We start from the raw sequence: 22173 nt of genomic DNA, 5'->3' as shown, positions 1-22173 counted from the left end.
TCCATCTGCCCATTCGTCCATCCTTCCCTCCCTCCCTCCCTCCTTCTTTCCCTCCTTCCCTTCCTCCCTTCCTTCTTTGTTTTTTGAGATGGAGTCTCGCTCTGTCATCCAGGCTGCAGTGTAGTGGCACAGTCTTGGCTCACTGCAACCTGCGCTTCCTGGGTTCAGGCAATTCTCCTGCTTCAGCCCCCTGAGTAGCTGCGGCTACAGGTGTGCACCACCACGCCTGGCTAATTTTTATATTTTTAGTAGAGATGGGACTTCACCATGTTGGCCAGGCTGGGTTCATCCTTATATATTTAACTCAGTTCTCTGGAATACTTATCTGTACTCTCCATTTACATGAACATAAGCTTGTGCTCTCTCTTCTATTATTACTGCATTTCTTTCTTCTTTTCTTAATCCATGATTTAGTTTATAAATCTCCTTTTCCTTTTAAAAATTTCTTTCATCTTCTTACTGTTTTGTAATCATATAATGGTCCTGAAGACCTTAAACAAATTGAATAAAATTTCAGCATATTGAAAAGATATTGAATAAAATGGTGAGACAGACTCCTCTAGTAGCGAGTGTCATGTTTCTCTTCTGACTTTACAACTTACTAGTTCCTGTGACTCTTGCCAAGTTGTTAAATTTTTTACACTTCAGTATTCTCAGCTATCAGTAAGAGGCTAGAAGTCAAAACAATAGAAGGTTATACCGAATTTATGTGCCAAATGCTTTTTAAAGGATTTTGTGTGCATTAACTTGTGTAATTTTAAAAAAATAACTCAAAATGATGAAGCTGATGAACATGGATGTTAAGTGAGTTATCCAAGGTACTAAAGAGTACCAAAGCCAGGATTTGAACTTAGATAGTCTGCCTTCAGAGCCTGTACTGTCTACAACTACACTATTCTTCCACTGGTATTTGCTATCCTGAAGACTACAACACTGAATCAAAATTCTTTTTACAGATGCATATTTTGTTGTGAGCTCATCATTCTTGATTTAAAGCAGAATTCCCTACATGAAGTCAAACATATATAATTAGGTAACATAAATGTGATTATAAATGACAGAGCAAATATTAAGTAATGAATTTGTTACACCAACTAAAGTGACTCAAAATACACAATGCTGCTTGGGAAGGCCTCTATAGAAGAGGAATGAGACTTTGAGACTAAGAATTTTGCTGTGAAAGTGGAGGTGGTTTTGCATAGAAAATACTAAAAGATGTTCCACTTGGAGACACAGTATGTATGATTGACTAGAAAGAAGTACAGGTGGACATAATTGAGGACTTTTTTTTTTTTTTTGTAAGAAAGACAGGGTTTCACTGTGTTGGTCAGGCTGGTCTTGAACTCCCAACCTCAGTTGATCCACCCACCTTGGCCTCCAAAGTGCTTGGATTACAGGCATGAGCCACCACGCCCAGCCCAGTTGAGGACCCTTTAAATTATTGTCAAGAGCTTAGGCTAGAGTGTGGAAATTTAGATAAGGAGTAGACAGGTTTGGTAGATAACCTAAAGGTATAAGGTCAGGATTTTAACTTTGATTTGACAGCTCATAGTGTTAAGAAGTGAATCAAAACAGTTAAGGTAAGTACTCTTCACAGAATAATCCATTGCAAGAGGAAGATGCTGAATAGGTACAGATGGTGTTGAAACAGTAATGGCCTGAGCTAGGGATATATACATGAATGAGAAGGTTCTCTGGAAAACTAGCATGGTTTCTAAATGCTGTATATGGTATCTAAAAACATGATTATATTTAGTGTTATTGTATCAGTTTGACAGATCTTTATTCTGTAGATGCTGTGTATCAGGCATTGTACTAGGGTACTGTGGAGCATACCAAGAAGGTTGAGACATAAGACACAATTTTAGGACAAGAGTAAAATATAGAAGGTAGTTTAAGAAACATATAAAATGCTGTTATGCAGAGGAAGGAGAGATTATTTCTTACTAGTACCATCTGAGAAGGCTTCATAGGTTATGTGGCTTAGCTTTCAGGTAGAGATAGGCAGAGCAAAGTAGGAGAATGCCATTGAGGGCACATCTCTATAAATGAGGGTTAAGTGTCTGTCATGAACAGGTATTGTTCTAGATCCTGAGGAAACAGCAGTGCACAAAACACAAAACCTACATCCTGTCCTCGTGAAGTTTATATTCTGATTGAGAGGAGGGAATTGAGAGAGGGAAGGGTACGAGTAAATACAAGATAAGAGGTCTTGATTAAAGATATGTGGTAGAAAAGTATTAGGATTTGAGTGGGAATATAGTGGTTAATTTTGTCTGGGTAAGATTTTCCTTTTTTAAGTTAATTTGTGTTACAAGAATTCATGCTTACCAGAACACCTTTTGTATTCAACGCACTGAGTTAAAAACAGTTAAGGTACATACTCTAAGTGTTGGAACAGTTGGTAAACAAGACAGTCATACCCTCTCCTCATTAAGCTCTTACTCAAGGAGGGAAGATAAACTGATAAGGTAGGATGACTGTACATTCCTGGTGTTGCTTATTGTCTCAGCATAACTAATAGTTCCCCATTCATTCTCCAAATAGCATATGGATGATAAATTGTGTGGTCACAGTAAGATAAGGGTCTTTGAGAACTGTGAGGCCATGTAGCAGAGAGGCATAATAGTCTAGGAATCAGGGAAGGTTTTCTTGAAGAAAATCCACTTACATTTGTATAAAGAAACTATGGCCAGAAAAATTAAACACATAATTCTAAGTTACAACATACAACTTTAAAACTAGGTCTCCAAATTTCCAGGTTAGTTCAGTAGTGTCCTCCCTTTTCCACAGTTTCACTTTTTGCAGTTTCAGTTTCCTGTGATCAACCACGGTCTAAAATTATTAAATTAAAAAATTCCTGAAATAATCAATTCCTAAGTTTTAAATTGCATGTTATCCTGAGTAGGGCGATAAAGTCTTGTGTCACCCCACTTTGTCCCACCTGGGACATGAATCATCCCTTGTCTATCATATCCACTCTGTATACACTACCAGCAGCCCTCTTGACTGTCATAGTATTGCTTTATTATTAGTTATTGTTGTTAACCTCTTACTGGGCCTAATTTATAAATTAAACTTCATCATAGGAATACATGTTTAGGAAAAAAACATGGTATCTATAAGGCTCAGTACTATCTGGTTTCAGGCAGCCACTGGAGGTCTTGGCAGGTCTACTGTAGCATTTCCCATAAATCTTGTACTAAATAAAAATGATACCCTCATGACTTTGTAACATAACTTGGCTTTGCTCTTACTGTGTAAAAACATGGTAAAATAGTAACCTGAACAGAAACTTTAGATCTTTAAATGATGCTAAAATATAACACAATCTAAAGTTTTGGGGGCCAGGGATGGTGGCTTATTCCTATAATCCTAGCACTTTGGGAAGCCAAGACAGGAGGTCTCCACCAGGTGTTTGACAAAAAGAAAGACCTGTCTCTGCAAAAATAAGAAAAACTAGCTAGACATAGTGGCATGCACCTATAGTCCCAAGCACCTATAGTCCCAGCTAATTGGGAAGCTAAAGAGTTGAGGCTATCTTGAGCCCAGGAATTGGAGACTGCAGTGAGCCATGATCACACCACTGCATACCAGCCTGGGCAACAGAGTGCGACGTTGTCTCCAACAAATAATGTTTTGGAGGTTGTTTTTAGAATTTCCATTTTCTACCACTGGAAACACCCCTGTCCTCACTCCTAGCAGCTTTAAATGTTCAGTTTACATTTCTAACAGGTGCATTATTTCCTACTTATAACTCTTTCAAAGTACCTTCCCTGGGCTAAGCATCCAATAGAAACTGTAAATATTTGAAATCACTACCCATATGCAGTAGTCACATTCAGAGTTTCATCTTCTTCTGTAAAAGTGTTGAATGTATCACTTATATTTTTTAACTCTGAATATGGAACTTAGACACACTACACAGTGACCAGGAAGAGACTATTTCAATTATTGTCATGAGACAATACACTCAAAAAGACACACCATCAGTTTACTAATTTAAGAGGAACAGTTGTGTACATGCACACTTGAAAAGAAACAAAGTATGTTTAAGGATTTCTTAGGTTAGGAATTGAAAATCCAGAAGCCTGCAAAGGAAAAAACAAAAACAAAGGGTCTGAAAACACACTCCACCAATGGAAAAAAAGGAAAGATATGGCAAAAACTGTCCAAACCCTCCTGTATCCTACTGACAGTCTGAAGGCTGTGTACTACAAATATCAGCAACTTTCTCCTCGAGGACTTTTTTTCTGATTGGAAAGCATGCTTTGGCTTCATGCAAGGCAAGTCAAAAGTGCTAAAACGCTAAAATCCCTAGAAGCATCACTCAATTAATAAGAAGGAAGAGCTGATGGATAAATATGCCACTCACTGGCATGCAGTCCTAAACTGCCTCCCGGATTCTCCAGTGGGATTGAGCTCTAGGTGCTAACACTTGTAACTGGGTAATTTACCCTTATTGGCTTCATTCCCTGTCCTATCTCCTTTGTTGAACAGGCTGGTCTCAAACTCTTGGGCTCAAGTAATCCTCCAATCTCAGCCTCCCAAAGTGCTAGGATAACAGGTGTGAGCCACCCCACCCAGCCTGCCTTCATTCTTGAAGAATATTTTTATTAGATATACAGTCTGGATTGATAACTGTTTTATTTTAGCACTTTAAAGATGTTCACTGTCTTATGACCTCCATTATTTCTGATGAGAGATCCATAGTCATTTCCCAGTCGATGTTTCCCTGCATGTGATATGTAGTTTTTCCTCTAGCTTTTTTCTGTCTTTATTTTTAAGAGTTTGATTATGATGTATCTAAGTGTAGTTTTTCCTTCAGTTTATTTTTATTGGGATTTACTGAGCTTCTTGAATTTGTTAAATTTGTCTTTCACTAAATTTTCAAAGCTTTTAGTCATTATCTCTTCTATTTTTTTTTTCTGCCCTTTTCTCTCTTTGTTCTTCTAGAAATCACAGATAAACATTAGACTTTTTCAGGTTGTCCCACAGCTTTCTGAGACTCTCTTCTTTTTTTAATCAGTTTTTGGTTCTTTGGATTGGTTATTGATCTACCTTTAAGTTCAGTGATGATTTATTTCCATTTCAGTTTTAAGCCCATCCATTTTTCCTTTTGGATATTTTTCCATTCTAACATTTTGATTCTTTTTATTTTTCTCTTTATTATATTTCCATTCAAGTGTTTTTTAAACCTTATTTCACTGAGCATAAATAATAATAATAGCTGTTTTAAAATCCTTGTTTCATAATTCCAACAGTTCAGTCTTTTTTGGCGTGGGCATCTGTAGATTTCCCTTTCTGGTAAGAATGGGCTATATTTTCCCCTTGTGTTTCAGGTAAAATTGGATTGTATCCTAGACTTTGTGAGTATTATGTTTTTATGGACTCTGGGTTCTAGTATAATCTTCTATAGAATATTGATATCTATACTTCAGCTGGCTTAACTGTGTTATACTGTAAGCTTTCTCTTTCACCTTTTATGAGCAGTGGTTCCAATTTCACTTTGATGCTTAAGCCTCTGCTTTGATGCAAATCTGTATATGCATGGTTCAGGCCTTTTAGCCTGACACGTTTGTGGTGTTTCCTACACGGGATTATGGGATCTCTTTCAACTTTCTGTCTTGTGGGATCCCCTTTTTCTCCCTGGTGGCTGGCTGTGTTTACCTGGGGTCTTTTCCCTGGTTCCTCCTGACAGAACAGCTTTAGCTTCCTGCATTCCACATCTGTTGCCTGACTTTGGGGTAAAGCTGCAACAAAACACGAAATTCACCCACATGCTGTTCTTCCCAAGTTTTGACTTATCTCCCCAACCTGCCTATTTTATTTGCCGTTTAGAATGCTCAGGAAGCTATTTGTTTCTCACCACAATACTTTATAGTTATCAGCAGAAGGTTGGTCTATAGGGATATCAAACTGCCGTACAGGAAGTGGAACTCGAATGGGTATGATTTAGAGGGTAAGGGGGAACTCCAGAAAGGACGTTTCTTGAGCTAACTGGTGCCACCAGATTAGATTCGTTGGTACTTTTCTTTGTCCAGAATTTCAGTTAATGTCTGCTGTAATAAATTACCAAATACATTTTGGGATGCCTAGGTCTATTGGCTTTACTGATCAGACTACTTGTTGCCTGTTAAGAACATAAAATCAGTGCACCTATAAATAAAAATATATACCATACTATTGAGTATATCAGAGTATGTGAAGAGGGTGCACTTTAGCCTTTACTCTCTTTATTGAAACTTAAGTATTAATGAAAAAATATCTAATTAAAAGTTTTGTTTGTTTGTTTAATTTACTGTTTTGTAGTAGCTGAAGCTGTATTGGAGTAGCATGCCTCATACCAAAGCTGTCACCTTTCTTATTAATCATCGTTGAATATTCCTTTGTTTTATTTTTAATTTATAATAATTATATTTATGGGGTATGGTGTGATGTGTGAATTCATTTCAGCACATGTATACATTGTAGAATAATCAAATTAGGCTAATTAGTATGTCTGTCACCTCAGATAAATATCATTTGTGGTGAGAACATTTAAAATACTCTCAGCTATTTTGAAATATGCAATATGTTATTAACTGTAGTCACTGGGATGTGCAGTAGAATACCAGAATTTTGTACCCATTGACCATTGTCTCCTCTTTCCCTGTTCCCACTTCTGATAATCACCATTCTATTCTTTGCTTTTACGAGTTTGGGGTCTTTTTAGATTCCACATATAAGTGAAATTGTACAGTATTTTCTGTCTGTGCCTGGCTTATTTCACTTAGCATAATGCCCCCTAGATATTCATGTTGTCACGAATGACAGAATTTCCTGTTCTTTAAATACTGAATAATATTCCATTGTGTATGTGTACCACATTGTATCAATTTATTCATAGGCACTTTGGTTGTTACCATACTTTGCCTATTGTGAGTAATGCTGCAGTGAACATTGGAGTGCAAATATCTTTTCAACATACTGATTTTATTTCCTGTGGGTATATACCCAGTAGTGGGATTGCTAAATCATATTGTTATTCTATTTTTAGTTTTCTTCCTTTTTTTTCTTTTCTTTTTTTTTTTTTTGAGATGGAGTCTCACTCTGTTGCCAGGCTGGAATGCAGTGGCTCATTCTCAGCTCACTGCAACCTCCATCTCCTGGGTTCAAGCAATTATCCTGCCTCAGCCTCCCAAGTAGCTGGTGTGTGCCACCACACCCAGCTAATTTTTGTATTTTTAGTAGAGACAGGGTTTCACCATGTTGGTCAGGCTGGTCTTGAACTCCTGACCTCGTGGTCCACCCACCTTGGCCTCCCAAAGCGCTGGGATTACAGGCATCAGCTATTGCACCCGGCTGTTTTTAGTTTTTTGAGAAACCTCCATCCTGTTTTCCAAAATAGCTGTACTAATTTATAATTCCACTAACAGTGTATAAGGATTTCCTTTTCTCCACATCCTTGCCAAACTTGTCTTTTATCTTTTTGGTAACAGCCAGTCTAACAGGTGTGAGATTATATTTTTCTGTGGTTTCAATTTACATTTCTCTTATGATGAGAGATGTTAAACATTTTTTCATATGTCTGTTGGCACTTGTATGTCTTCTTTTGAGAAATGACTAGTCAGGTTCTTTGCCCATTTAAAAATATTATTATTTGTGTTCTTGGTATTGAGTAGTTTGAGTTCCTTGTGTATTTTGGATATTATTCCCTTTTCTGATGTGTTATTTGCATGTATTTTCTCCTAATCTGTGAGTTATCTCTTCACCCTATTGTTTTCTTTGCTGTGCAGTAGCTTTTTAGTTTGATGCAATACCATTTGTCTATTTTTGCTTTTACTGCCTATGATTTTGGGGGTCACATCCAAGAAATCACTGCTCAAACCAGTGTCAAGGAGCTTGCCACTTGCGTTAGTCCATTTTCACGCTGCTATAAAGAACTACCTGAGACTGGGTAATTTATAAACAAAAGAAGTCTAATTGACTCATAGTTCTGCATGGCTCAAGAGGCCTCAGGAAACTTAAAATGATGGCAGAAGGTGAAGGGGAAGCAAGAAATGTCTTACATGGCAGCAGGAGAAAGAGAGTGAGGGGGGAACTATCAAACCTTTAAACCATCCGATCTCGTGAGAACTCACTACCATGAGAACAGCATGTAGAAAACTGCCCCCATTATCTAGTCACCTCCCACCGGGTCCTTTTCTCAACAAATGAGGATTGCAATTCAAGATGAGATTTGGGTGGGGACACAGAACCAAACCATATCACCCACTATGTTTTCTTCTAGTAGTTATAGAGTTTCAGGTCTGACATGTAAGTCTTTTCTTTCTTTCTTTTTTTTTTTTTTTTTTTTTGAGATGAAGTCTTACTCTTGTCCCCTAGGCTGGAGTGCAATGGTGCAATCTTGGCTCACTGCAACCTCCACCTCCTGGGTTCAAGCGATTCTCCTGCCTCAGCCTCCTGAGTAGCTGGGATTACAGGTGCCTGCTACCATGCCCAGCTAATTTTTGTATTTTTAGTGGAGACGGGGTTTCACCACATTGACTAGCCTGGTCTCAGGCTCCTGACCTCAGGTGATCCATCTGTCTTGGCCTCCCAAAGTGCTGGGATTACAGGCATGAGCTACCACGCCCAGCCACATGTAAGTCTTTAAACCATTTTGAGTTTATTCTTCTATAGGGGTGAGATAACGGTCCATTTTCATTCTTCTGTATGGTGCTACCCAATTTTTCCAACCAATTATTGAAGAGATTATCCTTTCCCCATTGTCTGTTATGGGCAACATGGTTGAAAATCAATTAAGCTTAGATGTGTGGGTTTATTTCTGGGCTTTCTATCCTCTTCCACTGGTTGATGTGTCTGTTTTTATACTAGTGCCATGCAATTTTGATTACTGTAGCTTTGCAATATATTTTAAATTCCTGTAGAGTGGATGCCTCCAGCATTTATTATTTTTGGTCAAGATTGGTTTAGCTATTTGGAGTCTTCTGTGGTTCCATGCAAATTTTAAGATTTTTTTTTTTTTCTGTTTTTATGAAGAATGACATTGGAATTTTGATGGACTATTGCATTGGATCTGTAAATCACTTTGGGTAGTACGGACATTTTGATGGTATTTTTATTCTTCCAGTACATGAACATGGGATATCTTTCCATTTATTTGTGCTATCTTCTATGTCTTTCTTCAGTGTTTTATAGTTTTTATTATACAGACATTTCTCTTTTTTAGTTAAATTGATTTTTATGCATTTTTGATGCTAATGTAAATGGAATTCTTTTAAAAATTTAATTTTTTATTTCAATAGCTTTAGGGATATAAGCAATTTTTAGTTACATGGATGAATTGTATAGTGGGGAAGTCTGGGATTTTAGTGTGCCTGCCACCCAGCTAGTGTACATTATACCCAGTAGGTAATTTTTCATCCCTCACCCTCCTCCTGCTTTCCTTCTTCTGAGTCTTCAGTGTCCATTATACCACTCTGTATGCCTTGCATACAAGTGAGAACATGTGATATTTGGCTTTTGATTTTTGAGTTATTTCGCTTAGAATAATCGTCTCCAGTTCCATCCAAATTGTTGCAAAAGACATTATTTTGTTCTTTTTTTATGACTGAGTAGTATTCCCTGGTGTTTATATGTACATACCAATTTTCTATATCCACTTATTGGTTGATGGGCACTTAGATTGATTCCATATCTTCACATGAATTGTGCTGCAGTAAACATGAACATGCAGGTGTCTTTTTGATACAGTGACACATTTTACTTTCGGTCAATACCCAGTAGTTGTCTTGGTGGGTTGAATGATAGATTTACTTTTAATTCTTTGAGAAATCTTTATACCGTTTTCCATAGAGGTTGTACTAATTTATATTCCTGCCAACATTGTATAAACATTCCCTTTCACCACATCCATGCTAACAACATTTATTGCTTTTTGACTTTTTAATAATGGCCATTCTTGCTAGGATAAAATGGATGATATCTCATTGTGGTTCAATTTGCATTTCTCTTACGATTAGTTATGTTGAATTTTTTATATACATTTTGGCTGGTTGTATACCTTCTTTTGGGAATTGCCTTTTCATCTCTTTTGCCCATTTTTTAATGGGATTATTTGTTTTTTTCCTGCTGATTTATTTAATGTTCCTTGTAGATCCTAAATATTAGTCCTTTATTGGATGCATAATTTGCAAATTTTTTTTTCATTCTGCAGGTTATTTACTTATTCTGATTATTCCTTTACTGTGCAGAAGCTGCTTAGTTTAATTAGTTCCCATTTATTTATTTTTGTTTTTGTAGCATTTGTTTTTGGGATCTTAGTCACAAATTCTTTGCCTAGTCCAGTGTCCAGAAGAGGTTTTCATATGGATTTTTATGGTTTTAGGTATTAGTTCATCTTTAGTTCATCTTTGTTTTTTGAGACGGAGTCTTCCTCTGTTGCCTGGGCTGGAGGGCAGTGGCGCCATCTTGGCTCACTGCAACCCCTGCCTCTGGGTTCAAACAATTCTTCTGCCTCAGCCTCCAGAGTAGCTGGGACTACAAGGCATGCACCATCACACCTGGCTAATTTTTCTATTATTGGTAGAGATGGGGTTTCACCATATTGGCCAGGCTGGTCTAGACCTCCTGACCTCAAGTGATCTGCCCACCTCAGCCTCCCAAAGTGTTAGGATTACAGGCGTGAGGCCACTTTCTGGCCTCGTCTTTAGTTCATCTTGAGTTGATTTTTGCAAATGGTGAGAGATAGGAATCCAGTTTCATTCTTGCCCATGTGGCTGTCCAATTTTCCCAGCACCATTTATTGAATAGGGTATCCTTTCCCCAGTTTATGTTTTTGTATGCTTTGTTGAAGATAAGTTGGTTTGTAAGTATTTGACTTTATTTCTGGGTTCTCTTTTCTGTTCCATTGGTCTGTGTATCTATTATACCATACAGTGCCATGCCATTATAGCCTTGTAGTATAATTTGAAGTTGGGTAATGTGATGCGTATTTGTTCTTTTTGCTTAAAATTGCCTTGGCTGTCTAGGCTCTTTTTTGGTTCTATATGAATTTTAGCATTGTTTTTTCTAATTCTCTGAAAAATGTTGGTTTTCATAGGAATTGCATGGAATCTATAGATTGCTATGCACAGTGTAGTCATTTTCACGATTTTGATTCCTCCAGTCCATGAGCATGGGATGTATTTCCACTTGTTTATGTCATCTGTGATTTCTTCAGTAGTGTTTTGTAGTTTTTGTAAAGATGTTTCACCTCCTTGCCTAAATGTATTTCTAGGTTTATTAATTTTTTTGTAGCTATTGTAAAAGGATGGGCACGGTGGCTCAGGCCTATAATCTTAACACTTTGGGAGGCCAAGGCATGCAGATCATTAGGTTGGGAGTTCGAGACCAGCGTGACCAACATGGTGAAACCCCATCTCTACTAAAAGTTCAAAAATTAGCTGGGCATGGTTGGTGTGTGCCTGTAATCCCAGCTACTTAAGAGGGTGAGGCAGGAGAATCACTTGAACCCAGGAGGTGCAGGTTGCAGTGAGCCGAGATCATGCCACTGCACTCCAGCCTAGCTGAGAGAGCGCAACTCTGTCTCAAAATAAAAGGGGTGGGGGAGTGAGTTCTTTATTTGATTCTCAGCTTGATAGTTGTTTGTGTATAATAGTGCTAATGATTTGTGTACATCGATTTTGTAACTTGAGACTTTATTGAATTCATTTATCAGATCTGAGAGCCTTTTGGAAGAGTATTTAGGGTTTTCTAGGTATAAGATCACATTATCAGCAAATAGAGATAATTTGACTTCCTCTTTTCCAGTTTGGATGGCTTTTTTTTCTTTCTCTTGCCTGATTGTTTGGCTATGACTTCCAGTACTAAGTGGTAAAGTGGGCATCCTTGCCTTGTTCCAGTTCTTAGGTGGAAGGGATGCTTTCAGCTTTTTCCCATTGCATATGATATTGGCTGTGGGTTTGTCGTAGGTGGCTCGTTTTTTTTTTGAGACTGAGTCTTGCTCTGTCACCCAGGCTGGAATGTGATGGTGTACTCTCAGCTCACCACAACCTCTGCATCACAGATTCAAGCGATTCTCCTGCCTCAGCCTCCTGAGTAGCTGGGATTACAGGCACATGACACCATGCCTGGCTAATTTTTGTATTTTTAGTAGAGATGAGGTTTCACCATGTTGGTCAGTCTGGTCTCGAACTCCTGAGTTCGTGATCTCCCTGCCTCGGCCTCCCAAAGTGCTGGGATTATAGACTTGAGCCACCACACCTGCCTATCTTTTTGTTTGTTTGTTTGTTTTAACTATTGTTGCTTTAAAGTCTTTTTTAATTTGATATATGAATAGCTACTCCTGCTTGCCTCTGGCTTCCATTTGCATGAAATATCTTTTTCTGTCCTTTACCTTGAGTCTTTAAGAATCCTTAAATGTTAGGTGTGTCTTCTGAAGACAGCATATATTTGGCTTGTGATTTTTTTTTTAATCCATTCAGCCAGTCTGTATATTTTAAGTGGAACATTTAGACCGCGTACATTCAACATTAATATTGAGATGTGAGATTGTTACCCAGTGACTTTGTTTTCTTCATTGTGTTATTGTTTCACAAGCCCTGTGAAGTTTGTATTTTCAGGAGTTTCTGTTCTTTTGCACATCAACCTTTGGTTTTAAGAACTCCTTTTAGCATTTCTTGTAGGGCAGGTCTAGTATTGACAGATTTCCTTAGCATTTCCTTTTCTGAGAGACGTTATTTCTCCTTCACTTATGCAGCTTAGTTTTGGTAGATAGAAAATTATTGGCTGACAGTTATTCTGTTAAGTAGTAAAGATAGGACCCTAAGCCCACTGGCTTTTAAGGTTTCCGCTGAGAAGTTTGCTGTTCGTCTGATAGGTTTTCCTTTATAGGTTACCTGATGCTTTTGTCTAACTGCTCTTAGACTTCTTTTTTTTCACATTGACTTTAGATAACCTGTTGACTGTATGCGTTTGGTGATGTCCTTTTTTGCAGTGAATCTTCCAGAAGTTCTTTGAGCTTCTTGTATTTGGATGTCTAAATCTCTAGCAAGACCAGGGAAATTGTCCTCAATTGTTACCTCAAATAGGTTTTCCAAACTTTCAACTTTTGTTTCTCCCTCAGTTTGGCTGTTTCACATAATCCCATACATATATTTTGTAGACTATTCATTTCTTTTCTTTTTCTTTTTTCTTTATTTGTCTCTGATTAGATTAACCCGAAAGCCTTGTCTTCGAGCTCTTAAATTATTTTTTTCTGTGTGGTCTAATTTGTTGCTAAAGCTTTCCACCACATTTTTGTAGTTCCCTAAATAGGTCTTTTATTTAAAAAGTTCTGATTGGTTTTGCTTTAAAATATTTATCTCTTTAGAAAATTTTTCCTTCACATCTTGAATTTAAAAAAAAAAAATTTCTGTTGCATTTTTGTTTTTCTCTTGTATCTCTTTGAGTAACGTCACAGTCAGCTTTTTGAATTCTGTTATTATTGAGATGGAGTCTTGCTCTGTTGCCCAGGCTGGAGTGCAGGGCACCATCTTGGCTCAACCTCCGCCTCCTGGGTTCAAGTGATTCTGCTGGCTTAGCTTCCTGAGTAGCTGGGACTATAGGCATGTGCCACCCGGCTCAGCCAAGTTTTGTATTTTTAGTAGAGATGGGGTTTTACTATGTTGGCCAGGCTGGTCTCGAAATTCTGATGTCAAAGGATCCACCCACCTTGGCCTCCCGAAGTCCTGGGATTATAGGCGTGAGCCACTTCTAATTATTTTTTGAATTTATTTTTGATTCAACTTTTTTTGTGTGTGTCTTTTCATTTCTTGGCTCTGCCTTGGCCCCCTGACTCCAGGGTGTAACTAATGTTTATAGTTTATTGTCATCCAGCTTTGGCTCTGGGTACGTGCTTCCCATGGTGAAAACTCTATATGGAGTTCCTTGGTTACAGAGAATCTTTGTATGGTGGCTTTCTCAGATGCTGGTTATAGTAACATTGTGCTGGGTGTGTGAGCAGGTTCACTATCTCCAGTGGAGCTGGAACGGCAGTGGTCTCATGAAGCTTAATCTTGTTCCTCAGTGGTGTACATTTAAACATTTTCTCCACCAGTACTTTATTCACTCAGATAGTTTGGGTTTCAGGCTGATAGGAGATATCCAAAGATATGGCCAAAGGCGGTGGTAAAGTCAGTATCCCAATGGCAGACAAAGTTCCCAGCCTTGGCAGAGGCTGTTTAGGGAAGCTCTCAAGTGAAATGCATTGAGGTCTTTTCAAAGGGAAGGAAGGAAACCACCAAAGCTCCCCTTTGAGCCAACAGGAAAACAGCCACCTCCCAGTCGCACTCCTGACCATATGTTCCAGCTATTCAGATCAGACAGGCATCTCTCTTCATCTGCAGGAATGTGATGTCCCATATAAAGAGGGATTAGTACTCTACCTCTCATGGAAGCCTGAGCCTGGAGGACATGTCTCCTGTAGGGATGCAGTTACCCCAAAGTGTTCCAGAAAGGGCATCTACAGATGTACCCATGCCAGGCTCCCGTGGGAGAAGCCCCGGCTGTGTCTGCAGTGATGGGTGAGAGGGAGAAAAAATTCCCTTTTAGAAGACGCTTCATGAACACCAGGGCCGCCTGACTATTGGGGCAGAGCCAAACAAACTTTCCCCACTGAGCTTAGCACTACACCTGTTTCTCTGCTAAAAGAAACTTCCTACAAGTGGAAAGTTGAAGGACCCGAGGCCTTCAGTCTGTTTTCTTTTGTCTCCCTTAATGTAGTACACCTCCCCCCGCCTCTTCCCTTAGGAGTAGCAGTCCCTGAGGGCCAGACTACTGTGGAGCTTACTGCTCTTCTGGGCGTAGCCACTCAGTGGTGTTGCTATACTCCAGGATGGTGCTGGGGAATGTGTGCAAGGAATTCAGTGATGTGACCCCTCCTCTAGTCTCCCAGCAGCGGGTACCAGCACCAGCTCTGATGGGGGTGGGAAGGGAGTTACGTAGACTATGAGATTTTCTTGGTTATCTCAAGGAAATCTCCTTGAGATTTATGTTGGTTTTCTCAGATGCTAGCTTGTGTTGGCTTTCTCACATGCCAACTGTAGTAGTAATGTAATGGGCACATGGACAGACTCAAGACCTTCTGGTTAGCCAGGGTGATGCAGGCAGTGACTTTAACTGAGGTCATGCAAAAAATTTCTCCTTCCTGAGGGTGGTGGTATTGTGCCTGCAGATGTTGTAATGCGCTGTGCTGGTTGGCCTCAAGAAGTGTTGCTTGCAAAAGAACACCAACTATGGGGGTAGTGGTGGGATTTGTGCTTGCCTTATGTTACCCAAGGTATCTCAGGCAATAGGCAGGGCCATGGAGCTTCCCAAAGTCCCTGTCTGTTGTGTTATACTATCAGGGCGAGTCAAGGGACAAAGCCAGATGGGGGCCGGATCAGGCAAGTCTGCATTCTGGCTCTTCACATGTGGGCTCAAGTGGTGGCCCCATTAGGCGGGCCATAGGGATAATGTTCCAGGGTGGAGCACAGCTGCTTCTGACACACAAAATAATCTGCATGGGGCATTAGGTGTTACAGACGGCAGTGAGCCCCACTCAGCTCCCATACACTTGGCAAGACAGGTCTCACACCCAGTGTTCCACTAGTGGCAGCTAGTTGGGTTGTAGGCAGCCTGCACTTAGAACTCAAAATTGCCTCAGGCTATAAGCCTTCCCAGCCAAGACAGAAACCAGTTTTCAAGCCGTGTCCCTCCAGGTCTGCCTGCAGAGCAGGGACACCCAGCTCCTGCACCTGTGGCTATAGCACACTTCCCACTTGTCCCTTGGTTCTGGCCAAGGGAGTCCATCTGCACTCAAGATTATATCACAAGTCTCAGTTGGGAGCTTCTCTCAACTTGTGACCTCTGCCTGAATTAGCTGAGGTCTTCCCTGCAGTAGGATGAGGAATGGCTTCCCTCTGTCCCTGCTGGAGTCTGGGAATGGGTACAAAGCATGTCCTGATGCCGCTTCTGGTATTCTCCCCAGTGTTAAGTGAGCTCCAGCACTGGGTAATGTTAAGGCTTTCCCCCTTGGCCTGAATTGGGTTAAGGTATTTTTTTTTTTATACCTGAGTGGGGTTAAGGCGTTCCCCATTGGCTTGACTCCCCAGTGGGAGTATGTGTCATGGAGGAAGCCTCTTTCCCACTCAAGCTCTACAGACACAGTTTTCTCCTTGCTTCATGGTATAGGCTGCTGGCCATCACTTCTTTCAGAGGGTCTGTGGTTTCTTTAAGTTTTTTCTGTTCCTGTGTTACTTCTAGGAAAAAAGTTCACAGCATGAATCTCTACACATGATTTTGTCTTTCCAAGTGGGAGGGGCATGTTAATCCCTTTACCATCTTGAAGAAAGAAAAAACAAATTTGTTTTCTTAATAGCTTTTTTAGATAGTTTGTTGTTAGTGTATAGAAATGCTACTGATTTTTATAGGTTGATCTTTTATCCTGCAACTTTGCTGAATTTGTTTAACTGTTCTGTTTTTTGTTGAAGTCTTTTTCTCTATATAAGAGCATGTTAGCAGAGACAGTTTCACTTCATTGTTTCCTATTTAGACACCTTCTGTAGATAGTACCTGACTTAGAGAATGTTTGACTCACAATTTTTTTACTTTTGATGGTGCAAAAGCAATTCATATTTGGTAGCAACAATACTTTGAGTACCTGTTCAACCACTCTGTTTTTCACCTTCAATACAGTATTCAATAAATTACATGAGATATTCAACGCTTCATTATAAAATAGATGCTTTTGCCTATTTGTGGCTTAATGTTAAGTGTTCTGAACATGTTTGAGGTAGGTTAGGCTGAGCTGTGATGTTCGGTAAGTTAAGTACATTAAGTGCATTTCAGTTTATCATGGGTTTATTGGGACGTAACCCCATCATAAGTCGAAGAGCATCTCTACTTCCTTCTCTTGCCTAATTGTTTTGGCCAGGCCATCCAGTACTATGTTGAATGGAAATGGTGAGAGTAGGCAGCCGTGTCTTATTCCTGGTTTTAAGAGGAAAAGCCTTTAACTTTTCACCATTGAGTTTGATGTTAGCTATGGGCTTTCTATATATGGCCTTTATTGTGTTGAGGAATGTTCCTTCTATACCTTATTTGTTGAGTGTTTTTGTCATGAAAGGATATTGAATTTTGTCAAATGCTTTTTAAAATATCTTTGGGATGATCATTCTTTTTGTCCATCCTTTTTGTCTTTCATTCTCTTAATATGGTGAATCACATTTATTGATGCATGTATATTGAATCAGCCTTGCATCCAGGGATAAATCCCACTTGATCATGGTGAATTTTTTAAATGAACTGTTGAATATGCTTTGCTAGTATATTGTTGAGGAATGAGTATTTCTTTGTATCAGCAGATCCTTGGCATCAGTAGCAAGGGTATATTCTAGTGGTCATCATGGTGGCCAGTACTTACTGTGTATTTCAGTTACCGTGCTAACTGCTTTACATGAAATATTTTATTAATGTTCTTAACAGACGTCTAAAGGAAATAGCATAATTCTCTTTTTATAGATGAGAAAATAAGCCTAAAGTTCTAGTAATTTGCATGAAATCACGTAACACAAGTTTCCCTTTTCCTACCAGAAGGAAAGAGTGATTAGTGAACCAGTAGTCTAGACTGAGATGACTGAGTTGAGTTAGGTGAACATGAGATTTGCATGTTTCTCAAGTAATCTTCTGTGTTAGTTATAGCCTGGTTGGCTGGCACTAAAACTGAGGTATAAATAGAGTTGTTTTTATAGCTCTTCTATTTCACCTTGCTCTCAATGTGTATCCAGCACCTAAGTGCTGGATTCTAGCTTGTAGGGGTTGTACTGGTCTTTTTCTTTTTTTCATTTTAATCAAGATCCCTTTTCTCTGTCCGAAGGTTGATTAGATTATCCAATGAAGGAAATGCTGAGGGATTAAAGGATAGATTAATTTCAGAAATTTGTCTTGGTAAAATTGCTCTCTTGCTCATCTGGTATGATCTTTTAAAAATGCATGCACAATTAGGATCGTGTGTGAGACAAGTAGTTTTTACCAAAGAGAGAATATAAGGTAACTAGCATCAGAACCGTAAATTATTTCCATTTGCCCTTCTTTAACATTTACCATTGAAGTTAAACTTTTGAGGGCTCAGTAAAGCAATAAAAAACCATTTCTTAGGAGAGAGAGATGAGCTATCACAATGTATGTATTCAAAATTCTAATAGCAGAAAACTTTATTGTTTTTGACACCCATGTTAACTCTAAACAATGCATATGAAGTATATTTAAGAGATTGTTCAGTTGCTCTAGAAGACGAAGAAAAATAAAACTATAGTGGATGTACACACATAGAAAGACAAATATTGCATATTCTCACTCATATATGGTAGCTAAAACAGTGGATTTCATGAAGATGGAAAGGAGATTGCTGATTACCAGAGGCCAGGAATGGTAGGGGGAAGGGAGGTGAAGAAAGGTTAATGATATAAATATACACTTAGATAGAAGAAATAAAACCTGGCTGGGCCTGATGGCTCACACCTGTAATCCTAGCACTTTTGGAGGCTGAGTCCTTTAGGTCAGGAGTTTGAGACCAACCTGGCCAACATGGTGAAACCCCATCTCTACTAAAAATACAAAAATTAGCTAGGTGTGGTGACACACGCCTGTAGTCCCAGCTACTCGGGAGGCAGAGGCAGGAGAATTGCTTGAGCATGGGACATGGAGGTTGCAGTGAGCCGAGATTGCACCACTGCACTCCAGTCTGGGGGACAGAGCAAGACTCCATCTCGGGAAAAAAAAAAAAAAAAAAAAGAAGAAGAAGAAATAAGACCGTATGTCTGATAAATCCATAGGGTGGCTATAGTTAACATTAATTGATTCTATATTTCAGAATAGCTTAGAAGAGAATAATTTGAACATTCCCAATATAAACAAAAGATAAAGTTTGGGGATATCCCAAATTTTTCTGATTTGATTATATGACTATATTAAATTATCACATGTATCCCCAAAATATGTACATCTAATATAAATCAATAAAAATGAATAAAAAAGTTTTAAAAATCTCAACTGGCTTAAACCAGAGAGATTTATTTCTCCCTCAGGTAGAAGACCAAGCTGATGATGGGTGGATCAGAGATATAAATAGCTCTGTTCCACAAGGTCATTCAGATGTCGAGGTTCCTTCTGATCTTGTTTTTCCAGTATTTTCCCAGGGTATTATCCTCAGCTGTTTGTGGTTAAGCAAGATCACCACCACCATATCTGTCTCACAGCCTTCAATAAGAGAGAAAGAACGAATGGTGGGCAAGCAAGTTTCTTTCAAAGACATGACCCAGAAGTGATACACATCACTCCTACTCACATCCCATTGGTTACACCTTAGTCACATGGCCACAACTAGCTGCTCTTGTATCTGGAACGGTAGTCTGTAGCTGTGCAGACATGAGTAGATACTGTAAAGATCTATTACTGAAAGGTATGAGGGGAGAATGGATATGGGGATCATTAGCAGTTTTCACTACAGAAGTTTATTTATTTTTGCCAGCCTATCCTGCAGTCTGTTAAGAGAGTTGTTAGGGAGTAGCCATGCCAAAGGACTTTGTAATATTAGGTTAGTAGCATACTAAAATGTAGTAGAAGAGGTTTCACTAGTGATTTAAATTTGTTTTCAGAAACAAAGCACAAAACTGAACGTTTGATAATTTGATGAGATCACTTCAAACTGTGTTAAAGTTGCTGGATATATGAGCTAATAATTATTTATTTTGTTCTTGTATTTTAGGCCTCAACTCCATATAGCATAGATTCAGATTCTTTGGGAATGGAGTGTATTATTTCTGGAAGTGCCTCTCCAACTCTGGCAATCAACACTGTGACTAACAAAGTAATTTCATTTTTTTAAACATTATTGAAATGTCATTGAGTAGTGCATTTAGTTTGCTTTTGTAATAATGATAGAATTCTATATTGAGTTTAAAGATTATATAAATTTGTCTACCCTATACATGGTAGCTTGAAGGCTAAATTCAGAATTTTTTGAGATATGCACAATTTAGAACAAAATATCTCTCAGGATAAATTGGAAGGTGCTTATTGAGAAGTTCTGTACTCATTTAAAAATTCTTGGCTCTCACAGTTCCTCTTGATAGAATTTGTGAGCCAGCATTTTATTGAATCAGTTTGTTTCAAACTTATTAATTACCTCTCCAAATAAGTGGTTGAAAAAAAAGATTGTCAAATTTGGGGGAGTTAACAGAATCCAGTAAAATAAATAAGTGGACAGCATCATAGAGTTCACTGCGATGGTAGTCTGCCTATTCTAATGATATTCAAGTCTAGGAACATAGCCAGAAACAGTGTATGGTAGTTTGTGACATTTCGATGACTGAGTCACAACTTTGTGATGGGTTATTATATACCTAGTGCGATACAAATGTCTCTTCTTTGTAAGACGGTTTCTTAATCTTATATCTCAAAACCCTGAAAAGACTCTGGGAGGTTCATGAATTCAGTTTTGTGCATCTGTTTTCTTCTCTACTAGACCATGAGTACTTCAGAGCCATGCATCTCTCATACTTACGCTCAGATTCTCTTTCAGTCTTGTTTTCATTTTCTCCCTTTGGGTTTCACCCTCTTTTTCTCCCTCCCTCTCTCTGACTTTTATTCTCCCACTTTACGCACACACATAAATATGGACACATACACATGTATCATTGCACTAATATGGCACTCATAGGATCCTTTTACTTGTAGAAAGATAGTAGATAAACAGAAGACAGATTATAATCAGACTGACATAGTCAAGATTTCCAATTCAGAAAGGAAACTGGCAACCTAGGCATAAAGGAATGATTCTTCTCACGTGACAGTCTCTGGAATAAATTACATCATAGTCACTTAGAGGATTTATGGCGGAGAGGGTGGGGGGATTGGTGGTGGTGGTAGTGGTGGTAATCCCAGGATTCCATTGCAGTCCTACCAAATCAGTTATTCTGTCATTATGAATAGGGCCCAGAAATATGTATTTTAAAAAATGATCTCTAATGGTGACCAGCTAGATGAGAATTTCTGGTGAAGTGGTTGAATTAGAATCAGAGATACCTAATACTGCTCTGTGCAGTAGTCTGAGTGATGATGAGGACCTAAACATAGATGATAGTTGTGGTTATTAGGAAACAATTAAGAAGTAGTAATGCTGGGACTTTATGACCTATGACCAAATAATGTGGATGTCAAAGGAGCTGAAGGTTTTGGATTTCTGCATCCAGATTTGACAGAATACTAGTATTAGATTAATCTTTCTGCCTATCTGTGTAAAATACCAGATATACATAGCCACACACCTCTCCCCTCCCACCTCCTTGATTAAAAAAAAGAAGAGGGAGGTATTAGAAACTAAGACAGTTCAGGATCCCAGAGAAGAGGTAAACACGTTGAGATAAGTTCTGTAAATTTTCCTTTGGTACATTTCCTGATTCCTGGTGCATGACATAGGGGCTACACAGAGAGCAGTAGCCTAGAGCAGTCAATCAACTAGGAAGACAAAAATTGGAGCTTGGGGTTACCAAACAGCCCGGGCTTGCAGACCCACGTCTCAGGGGTGAGTTAAACCTTTTTTTTCTTTTCTTTTTTTTTTTTTTTTGAGGCAAGTCCTCACTCTGTCACCCAGGCTGGAGTGCAGTGGCATGATCTCGGCTCACTGCAACCTCTGCCCCCTGGGTTCAAGCAATTCTCCTGCCTCAGCCTCCCAGGTAGCTGGTATTACAGGTGCCTGCCACTGTGCCTGGCTAATTTTTGTATTGTTTTGTTTTGTTTTGTTTGAGACAGAATCTCGTTCTGTCGCCAGGCTGAGGGAAGTGGCACAGTCTTGGCTCACTGCAACCTCCTCCTCCAGGGTTCAAGTGATTCTCTTGCCTCAGCCTCCCGAGTATCTGGACCACAGGAGTGCACCATCACACGTGGCTAATTTTTGTATTCTTAGTAGAGATGGGGTTTCACCCTGTTAGCCAGGATGGTCTCGATCTTTTGACCTTGTGATCTGTCCACCTTGGCTTCCCAAAGTGCTGGGATTACAGGCATGAGCCACCGTGCACGGCCTAATTTTTGTATTTTTATTAGAGACAGGGCTTTGCCATGTTGGCCATGCTGGTCTCGAACTCCTGACCTCAGGTGATTTGCCCACTT

The 22173-nt window shown here is 39.1% G+C and overlaps 1 protein-coding gene across 7 annotated transcripts in view; it reads left to right on the top strand.

Annotated features, from left to right (window-relative positions):
- FOXJ3 (forkhead box J3) overlaps positions 1-22173 on the top strand; it is a 176230-nt gene that overhangs the window by 113720 nt on the left and 40337 nt on the right. For 6 of the 7 annotated variants that reach the window (XM_032247161.1, XM_032247154.1, XM_032247158.1 and 3 more), the window contains one exon: positions 19772-19873. The exons of the other annotated variant lie outside the window; for it this stretch is intronic. In XM_032247161.1, coding sequence (XP_032103052.1) covers positions 19772-19873 — 102 coding nt within the window. The remainder of the gene's footprint in view (positions 1-19771; positions 19874-22173) is intronic. 7 annotated transcript variants of the gene reach the window in all.

The sequence above is a fragment of the Sapajus apella genome, unplaced genomic scaffold (assembly GCF_009761245.1).
Source record: "Sapajus apella isolate SASKATOON/1434 unplaced genomic scaffold, GSC_monkey_1.0 scaffold62, whole genome shotgun sequence".
NCBI lineage: Eukaryota > Metazoa > Chordata > Mammalia > Primates > Cebidae > Sapajus > Sapajus apella.
Note: the sequence above shows the minus strand (reverse complement) of the source record. Positions and strands in the feature narration are given on the sequence as shown.